We start from the raw sequence: 10384 nt of genomic DNA, 5'->3' as shown, positions 1-10384 counted from the left end.
ACAAACTCATACTTGGTTTACTTACTGCTTTATTTAAAATCAAAGGGGAGCCCTCCAGCTTTGCTCAGTGGTTGAGCATTGACCTATGAACCAGACCGGCGTTTGATTCCTGGTCAGGGTACATGCCTGGATTGTGGGCTTGATCCCCAGAGGGGGGTGTGTTCAGGAGGCAGCTGATCAATGATTCTTATCATTGATGTTTCTCTCTCCCTAAAATAAAAAAAAAAAAATAAAACCATGAACAAAATGAAAACCACCTACTGAATGGGGGAACATATTCACCAGTGATACAGCAGACAACGGATTATCCAAAACCTATGAAATTTATGCAACTCAACACCAAAAACAATCTTATAAAATGGGCAAAAGATCTGAATACATGTCTCCAAAGAGGACATACAGCGAATAGACACATGAAAAAATACTCAACGTCACAAGTCATCAGAGAAATATAAATTAAACCCATAATGAAATGACTGAACATCTGCCAGAATAGCTACTATCAATAAATCAACATATGCTGTTGGCAAAGATGTGGAGAAAAAGGAACTCTCATGCACTGTTGGTGGTAATGCAGACTGGTGCAGCCATTATGGATAGGGAGTTACCTCAAAAAATTAAAAATGTAACTGCCTTATGACCCAATAATTACACCCTGGAAATATATGTAAAAAACCCCAAGCACTATTCAAAAGAATGTATGTACACCTATGTTCATTGCAGTGTTAACAATAGCCAAGACTTGGAAGCAGCCTAAAGGCCCATCAGATGAGTGGATTAAAAAAGTTGTGGGTGCATTTACATAGTGGAATACTATTACCTTTTCCGATAGCATGAATGAAGAATATTATGCGAAGTGAAATAAGCCAGTCAGAGCATCATGTATCACTCATATGTGGAATCTAATGAACAAACTAAACTAACCAAGCATAAGCAGACTCAGAGGGAACAGTGACAGCTGTTAAGAGGGTTGCGGGCTAGGTGAATAAGTTGAAGCGATTAAGAAAGAACAAAGCGCTGAGACATGGACAACAGTATGATTACCAGAGGGAAAGGAGGGTTGAGGGATGTAGAAGAGTAAAGGGGAGATAAATGGTGATAGACTTGACTTGGGACTGTGAACACCCAAAACAACATACAGGTGATGTGTTATAGAATTGCACACTTGAAGCTTATATTTTGTCACAATAAATTCAAAAAAAATTTTTTAAAAATATACTTTTATTGATCTCAAAGAGAGGGAGATAGAAACATCAACGATGAGAATCATTGATAGGCTGCCTCCTGCATGCCCCCTACTGGGATGGAGTCAGCAACCCGAACATGTGCCATCACTGGAATTAACTTGGGACCCTTCAGTTGGCAGGCCTACGCACTATACAAACTGGCAAGGCACAATAAATTTTCTTAACGTGAGAATATTTTTAAGTGAATATGTATTTATGATACTTGTGTGAAATGTATGAACTGGTTACCTCTTTTAAAAATGTAATTAATCTGTTCCACTTATAAAATTGCATTTGGTAGATAATTCTTTGAAGAGCTTATGAGGAGCGCCCTTGGTTGCAAAAAATATTCGGTTGCCACTTTGAAAAAAAAAAAAAATAGAAAAAAGCAGAATTATGGTTATCCTTCCGAGGATTTCCTTCTTAATATCAAGTTTATATCCGCAATATCTGTCTTTTTACATAAAGAGTAACAACTTATTTTGATGTTGAACTATCCTTTGGAAGACAATTTTAAGTAGCAATCTATCAAATATTATAGCCAACAGCTTTAGGTAAGGTCAGACCCAGTAAATACCTAGACTAGGATCTACACCCTCTTACTATTTATTAGTAAGACAATTCCAATTATACTTTGTAATTTCTGACAATTGAAACAATACCTCATTATGAGTTAAATAGCAGTATGCCAAAAAGCTAAATTGGCATTTGCTGTCAAATACCTTGAGGCTGACCCAAATTTGATTAACATTTAATTGAGGAAGAAACTTCCCATCTAGGATTTAAGTTGTTACCATGAATGGTTTCTACAGTTTTGGTCAAATATATTTGCTCAATAAATACTGCCACAAAATAATCTTCAGGCAGGGATTGAACTGCGGAACAGAATCATGGGACCTCTGGTGAGATTCACTTTATATAAAAACACTTAAATTTTATGTTTCTAGTTTAATCTATGAATTATCCTTGAATATGTGAGGTTAATATATTTTAAACCTCAAAGAAGTGATACCCTTTTTGCTTGTAGCTGTAATTATCCTTAATTCATTTGTGATATAAATTTGCTTTTGGCAGTGGTGGAATCCACGGTTGCCAAACATTAATTAAAAGTTGGACTATCCTGGTTCCCAAGCCAAAGCTTGGTTTCTTGCAACATCCCGAACATATCAAGAGTCCTGTGGAGCTGTAGGAAGATAAGAACATCATACATGACCATTGTTGAAAAGTTACAAACATTATAAATATGTATTTTATATAACTAATTGAAACAGGGCAAGCAATCAAGACCTAAACTCTTACCTGATTCAATAAAACCACTTAAGCCATAGACCAGTGACGGCAAACCTTTCACCTCAGCGTGTCAGCATTTTGAAAAACCCTAACTTAACTCTGGTGCCGTGTCACATATAGAAATTTTTTGATATTAGCAACCATAGTAAAACAGACATATTTTTGATATTTATTTTACATATTTAAATGCCATTTAACAAAGAAAAATCAACCAAAAAAATGAGTTCGCGTGTCACCTCTGACACCTGTGTCACAGGTTCGCCATCACTGCCCTAGACAGTTTGGCTCACTGGATAGAGCATTGGCCTGCGGACTGAAGGGTCCCAGGCTCAATTACGGTTAAGGGCACGTATCTTGGTTGCAGGTTCCTCCCTGACCTGGGCCCTGGTTGGAGGCAACCAATCTATGTCTCTCTCTCTCTCTCACTAAAAATCAGTGGAAAAATATCCTTGGGTGAGTATTAAAAACAAAACAAAAACAAAAACAAAGTACTTAAAAAAACACACCTTAAAACCTATTTTTTTAAAAAGTTTTGTTAAACCTCTCCTGAGGATATTTTCCCCCATCACTTTTTAGAGAATGGGAGAAGAAACACCAATGTGAAAGAGACACGTTGACTGGTTGCCTTCCCCATGTACTCCCACCAGGGGTGGGGAGCTAACCCACAACCCAAGTACATGCCTTTGATCCGGAATCAAACCCTAGACATTTTGGCCCACTAAGGCCAGGGCCCCTTAAAACATATTTTTAGTCATATGCCAATAGTTAATAACACAGCCAACGAGTTGAACAAAGCTGAAACTTTAAAAAACATCTTCCAATATTCCTCTTTGAATACATTTAAATCCTTACCATTTGCTGTTTTAGAAACAAATTGCTTTAAGCAGGATTATATTCTATTGAAATGATGGCAGCGTTGCCACAAACTTGTTAGGAAGATGGCAATTATACAAAATTGCTAATTCTCCAAGTAACATGAGGTCCTTTAAGTGCTTAAGCTTTAATCTAGTTTATAGAAGACTAGTTTATCCTCTGGAAACAAGTTCACCCCAGCTGGTTTCCTTTTTGTACTCCCTTCTCTACCCTTTTTTGTGTTTTATAGGCCCTGTATACATTTTCCCCTTCTGTTCACTTACTTCTAAGGATTACATTTCACAAGAACACAAATCAAGAATATCTGGCCCTGGCCAAGTGTGGCTGTTATCCTGTGCACAGAAGGTTGCTGGTTCAATTCCTGGTAAGGGCACTTGCCCAGTTTTCAGGCTTGATCCCTGACAGGGGGCCTGAGAAAACAGATGACTGATATGCTCTCACATCAATATTTTTCCCTCTCTCTCAAATAAAAATCAATTTTAAAAATATAAAAAACAACAATATTTGTAGTTTGTACACCTGGGTTCTCATTCTTCATTACACTGATCTCCTAACCAGGACACAAGACACTCACTCCCTTTAATCACAAACAAAGGTAAAATGTATCAAATAAGAAATTTGATTCTTGGGAACAGAAGGTATCTGAGCATATTAACTTTATATATAAACTGCTTTTACTCCCAGGCACTTCAGAAATATTTGCATGTCAACATGTTGCACACATCTTTTTAAAATGAAATACCTAAACACAAATAACCCCTTTCATTAATGTAGGAATAATTTTGAGCCATTAAAGGGAAAATAAATGTAAACCAAGTTTATTTTGCTTTTTAAAGTAGTGTTCTTAAAGCACTACAGCTTGGTAAACAATGTAAATTAGTATAAGTCATCTCAAAAGCCAGTTTTGTTGTTTGTTTTTTAATGAGTTGTTAAAAAGATGCAGCCTATTCTACCAGGATAAATATTTTTAACCATTTCACTTCGAGTTAATGAAGGCTCACAAATGAGCAACACTCCTCATTGAGGAAAACAAAAAGCTGTTGTCGACAAGCGACAGCACACACACACAAAAACAAAAAGAACTGTGTAAAAATAACTAACTGTGTTCACATATTTTTGAAGTTGCTTTACAATGGGATGATATGCACATGATCTTGCTGCAAACTTGCCATACAGACTTGTAATACATGTAGTCTAGACAAACGATTCAGTCCAAGAGGTGCTAACTTCTGACAATGCAGCACTATAATCCTTTTAACAATGCAATTTGTTTTACTCATTATTTTTCTTCTAGACTGAAATACAGGCTAGAAAGAAAATGCTCCCTAATTAAAAATTGGTAGTTTACAGAAAAAAAATTGTATAATTTTGCATTAGAATTTACAAGTATATGTTCAAATCGGATTTGCCTCCTCCCCCATCCTAGCCACAAGATGGGCATGAAGTAGAATTTTAAAAAATGCCTTAATTTTCAACTTCATGCAGACTAAATAAAGATGACCAAAACAAAAGCTTAAACAATGGAAGGTATTTCACAGAAAATTTCTTATACAAAAAACACATAAGAAAAAGGGCCACTAGGTGACATTTTAATTTACAAATTGGCATCATTTTGGTCGACAAATATCCAGATGCTGTTTTCTTCTGCTAACAAAAGTTGCAGAGAAAAATCAAACCCCAGCATGACTTCCCATTTTAATCACACATTTCTTCTGGAATTTCATGTGGATTAAGGATGCCAGGGACAGACATTTGAAGTTTATGTTTCTCTTCCTGAGCCTGTCGGAGGGCTGTTTCTCTTTCTTCCAAAAACAGGTCAGATGTATCTTCACCTGCAAACTCCTGTGAAAGCAGATAGTTGAAAGGTCAACATAAGTGTGTTATGAAAAACAAATAGTTTTTTTGGGGGAAAGGTGGAAATAAGCATATTCCCTGTTTACACAAGGGATATAATTTTTCCATCAATTGGTTGGGTTTAAATTTCAGTATTATGTGTCTAAATTAAACACCGAAGGTGGTGCACTGAATTTGAGCGACAACCTACGAACTAGGAGGTCATGGTTCAATTCCCAGTCACAGCACATGACCAGGTTGAATTGCGGGTTTGATCCCAAGTAGGGGTCCTGCAGGAGGCAGCCGATCAATGATTCTCATCATTGATGTTTCTCTTTCTCTCTCTCCCACTTTCCAAAATCAATAAAAATATATTAAAAAACAAAAAGCCCCCCACAAAGGTGCTAGTGGGGAAAAGGTTATAAAAGAGCCATAGAATGATGATATACACACACGCCGGATTATTATGACCACCCAATCAGTACTTCGTTGGGCCACCTTTTGCCTTCAATACTGCGGCAATTCTTCTTGGTATTGACTGCACGAGATGTTGAAAGGTGATGCAAGGAATCTGACACCATGCCTGATGAATAGCACTGTCCAGTTCCGTGAGATCTGATGGTTGTGGAACCAGCTGCCCGTTGGATCTTTTAACTTTGTCCCACAAATGCTCAATTGGATTGAAATCTGGTGATTGTGGGGGCCACCTAAGCAAGGTAAAGTCTCCCTCATATTCTTGGAACCACTCCTGCACAATATGAGCACCGTGGCATAGCGCATTGTCTTGTTGGAAGAAGCCATCTTCATTGGGATACGCCATCAACGTGATAGGATGAACTTGATCAGCAACGATACTTAGGTATGTTGTGCTATTCAGACGTTTGTAATGGTTTGGCCCTCTAGCAATCTCAGCGTGAAATTATAGCTAATTTGACTACAAATGTCAGGTGGTCATAATAATCTGGCCAGAGTATGTATATGTGTGTGTATATAAATATATTAAGCAAAGATATAAAAAAGCTGTTTCTCCTAAAACTAATGATCAAGTTAGTCTTATATTTCTGCAAATGCAGATAAATTACATACCTTTATTTGAACTAGGAAATCCCTAAGATGTTCCTTGAAAGCAGGAATATCCTGATTTAAACTGAAAAGCCCTGTCACAAAGAGCTTTACTTGAGCACTGCAAATCAAAACATAGTAATTAAATGATTGTTTTTTATAAATAAGAAATTTATTTAAAAAAAAAAAATATATATATATATTTACTCTTGCAGATGAGGGAATGCAGACTTAAGGAGATTAGCCACATATTCCTGAATAAACATTTGGTTGTTAACTGGATTCCCAGGATTTAATGGTGTACTTATTTTTCCTTCTTCAACCAAATTGAACATATATGCAAGTATTGACGCATGCATCGTCAAACCTGTTGATGAAAAGATTATTATTAGCTCTAAGATTTAACAACTGGAACATTTAACATTTTTATAGCTTTAAATCCTTACCAGCAGTATGTGAGGTGTCTGTCACAACAGAAAAGATATGTTGAAGAATATCACAAAAATAAGTTTGATAAAAACTCTGAGCTGCAGCTTCTTCTTGTGCAACATTTTGCAAAAGTGTAAAAAGGATCTGTAAGCCTAAAATACATAGACCAGCAAGTTACAGACTGGTAACATTCACATGATAGTATTTTACCAATAAACTATTCTGATTCAAAGCCCATTCTCCCTCTTTTTAGCTAATTATTTGCCTAAATTATCTTGAATCAGTAATAGAGTTCTCTTAGAATCAATGTCTGCTTTCTGATAAACTGTAAATAATAACCATTACCACCTTACCACTATGTCTGAAGGATCAATTTTCTCCATATCCACACCAAAAACAGCACAAATAGATGTTCCTATTACATAAACCAATTACTATTTAAATACATAACAAATAAAAAATCCTCCTGCTGGAGATGTTCTTTAGATTTATCCTCAGTAAATTATTAGTGCCACAGTGGAAAAGCATATGGAGAAAAGGAAGCAGTAATAAAGATATGGAGCACGGCCTGCATGGCTCAGTAGTTGAATATCGACCTATGAATCAGGAGGTCTCGGTTGGATTCCCAGTTAGGGCACATACTCAGGTTGCAGGCTTGATCCTCCGTATGTGGAGGCAGCTGACCAATTATACTCTCTCATCATTGATGTTTCTCTCTCTCTTTCTTTCTCTCTCTCCCCCTCCCTCCCTCCCTGAAGTCAATTAAAAAAAAAAAAAAAAGATATCAGTAAGTGATGTTTCCCTACTTTTAATTTTATGCCCATCTCCCATAACTAATTCTGCCTATGTACTATGTACAAAACAGACAACTAAGTTGCTTTTAGGACTTACACAGACAAAACTTGACAAGTGAAGTGGTACCTACCTGTCTACAACTATATACCTATCTCTAAGTGTCTGTAGAATTTGTAAATTGGCAGGCAAAGAAGTAAATTTCTATGCATTTACCTGTATCTGCAACATTCCTCATAGTATGTTTGAAAGCCCAAATAATGGAATCTAAAACAAGTTTAAACTGTGCAGGTGGAATAGCCAGAAATGCTGGGAAACAATGAGAATTGACAGCCTGAAGTAGTAAGAAAAAGTTCGTTCTGTGCTCAGGATATTCTTCAAAGTCCTAAAAATGGTAAGAACAAAATAAAAAGCAAGCCCGAATTTAATATACTTGTTAGTGGAACTCCTAAGCTGTATGGTATCCTGAAAGGCCAATTCAAAGACAATATAATTCACCTCTCATGGATCATAAAATTACCATGTTAAACAAATGAATTATGAAAATAAGGAGACCTTAGGTCACATTATAAAGCAACTCATCAAAATGCACATAAAAGAACATCATGTGTAACGTGCTATGTAATCATTAGTAACTTGGAGCCTCACAAATCAATACATTAAAATTTTTAATGTCTATAAATGCAGTTTTCAATAAATTCAATCTACTATTTGAATGAATGCAATCTATCAAATGTACTCCTTGCTGTTATTTCATATTAAACTAGAGGTCTGATGCACAAAAATTTGAATAAACAAAATGTGATAATATATACATACTAGAGGCCAGGTGCACAAAAATTTGTGCACTCGGGGGGAGGGGGCATTCTTCAGCCCAGCCGGTAACCTCTTGCAGTCTGGGACCCCTTGGGGGATGACCACCTGCTGGCTTAGGCCTGCTCCCCGGGGGGGGGGGGGGGGGGGGGGGAGATTGGGCCTAAGCTGGCAGTCAGACATCCCTCTGGCAGCCCGGGAGCCCTCAGGGGATGTCCACTTGCCAGCGGGGAGCAGGCCTAAGCTGCAGTCGTACATCCTTAGTGCGGATGAGGAGGCTGGAGAGGCTCCCACCACCACCGCTGTACTGGCCGCCTTCAGCCTGGCTTGTGGCTGAGCAGAGCTCCCCCTGTGGGACCGCCTGACCACCAGGGGGCAGCTCCTGCATTGAGCATCTGCCCCCTGGTGGTCAGCGTGGGTCATAGTGATCAGTCATTCCCAGTGGTTCTGCTATTAGGGTCAATTTGCATATTACCAGTTTACTATATAGAATAGAGGCCTGGTGCACGGGTGGGGCCCCGCTGGGGTGCCTGGCCATCCTGGGTGAGGGGCTGATGGTTGTTTGCCAGCTGGCCACAGCCCCTAGCCACCCAAACTCCCAGTGGAGGCTGGCTGGAAGCAGGTATTTGGGACTTATTTATCTTCTATAATTGAAACTTTGTTGCCTTGGGCAGAGGCCACAGCCAGTCAGGGCAGGTGGGAAGCTTGGCTTCCTCCATCGCCAGGTAACCAAGCCTCCTGCTTGCTCCAGCTCCGTGGCTGTCAGCCACCATCTTGGTTGGGTTAATTTGCATATAGCCAATCTGATTGGCTGGTGGGCGTTGCTTGGGGGCGTATCGGAGTTGCAGACAATTTGCATGTTCTCTTTTATTAGATTAGATTAAAACAAAAACAAAAACAAAATAAGCATTTCCCTGATCTAGTAAGGTTCAAGAATTTAACCCCAGAACCTATGCTGTACTCAAAGGTATCATTTATGCTTTCAAGAGTTTAGGATATCTTGCAGAATTTCCCATTTTATAACTGAAATGTAAATCACATTACCTTATTTATCATATTCAATGTGCATTCAAAAACAGCATCAAATATTTGAGGTATTTCAGCTGTTATATGTCCTCCCAACTTGTTGACGATAATAGCCATGGTACTAAGCACTTCTGGTTCTCTAGCAGCTGGGACATTTCTCTGATAATCAATGAGAACTGCATCCAACAAAGGAGGAACAAAATTTTCAGCTACCTGTTTAAACAAAAAACACACTTTTTTAAGTTTAGAAAAAAACATATATATATGTTTAGATTTTAGAGAGAAGGGAGTGAAGGATAGAAACATAGATGAGAAACATCAATCAACTGCCTCCTGTATACTGCCCAAAGGGGAGCAAGGCCGCAACATGAGCATGTGCTCTAAACAGGAATTGAACCGGTAACCTACAGGTGCTATGGGATGACGCTTAAACAACTGCGCCATACTAGCCGGGAAAAACTTTTAATCTATGCATTTGGTTACTATTATAAAAAGCTAAGTCACTCTTGTCTCTAAGGATGCTATATTATAAACTGGAAATATACTTTGACTAGGTTTTTTGTACACTAAAGCATTTAACTGAAAGAAACCAAAACATCACAATAGGCTGGGAAGGGGCAGAATATAGTGTAGTTCAAATTTATAATTATGAAAGAAACTAAGGCCCAAAACCAAGCGACTGGCTCCAAGAAAAACCAGGATTCTAGGAAAACTGTATATGAAGGATGAGGAACCTAGCAGGAAAGAAAAAATCATCCTAACCAAGATTATATCAGTTTCTTCAGTGGATAATATCTATAAAAACCAAAATACTCCCACTCAATGTATTTTTTAAAAAAATATTTTATTGTTTTTTACAGAGAGGAAGAGAGAGGGATAGAGAGTTAGAAACATCGATCAGCTGCCTCCTGCACGCCCCCCACTGGGGATGTGCCCGCAACCAAGGTACATACCCCTGACCAGAATCGAACCTGGGACCCTTCAGTCCACAGGCCGATGCTCTGTCCACTGAGCCAAACCGGTTAGGGCCAGTTGTACTT

General features: G+C 38.2%; 1 protein-coding gene across 10 annotated transcripts in view; it reads right to left on the bottom strand.

Moving 5' to 3' along the window:
• Positions 1–4191: 4191 nt before the first annotated feature.
• XPO1 (exportin 1) overlaps positions 4192–10384 on the bottom strand; it is a 55064-nt gene continuing 48871 nt past the window's right edge. For 9 of the 10 annotated variants that reach the window (XM_036334421.1, XM_036334422.1, XM_036334424.1 and 6 more), the window contains 6 exons: positions 9363–9557; positions 7722–7890; positions 6731–6865; positions 6492–6651; positions 6309–6405; positions 4192–5231 (listed from right to left, as the gene is read on the bottom strand). In XM_036334421.1, the coding sequence (XP_036190314.1) occupies positions 5085–5231; positions 6309–6405; positions 6492–6651; positions 6731–6865; positions 7722–7890; positions 9363–9557 (903 nt within the window). In that variant the 3' untranslated portion in view covers positions 4192–5084. The remainder of the gene's footprint in view (positions 5232–6308; positions 6406–6491; positions 6652–6730; positions 6866–7721; positions 7891–9362; positions 9558–10384) is intronic. The other variant, XM_036334423.1, reaches the window with a different exon arrangement.

Source organism: Myotis myotis, unplaced genomic scaffold (assembly GCF_014108235.1).
Source record: "Myotis myotis isolate mMyoMyo1 unplaced genomic scaffold, mMyoMyo1.p scaffold_m19_p_14, whole genome shotgun sequence".
NCBI classification, from domain to species: Eukaryota; Metazoa; Chordata; class Mammalia; order Chiroptera; family Vespertilionidae; genus Myotis; species Myotis myotis.
This window is presented reverse-complemented; position numbering and strand designations above follow the sequence as displayed.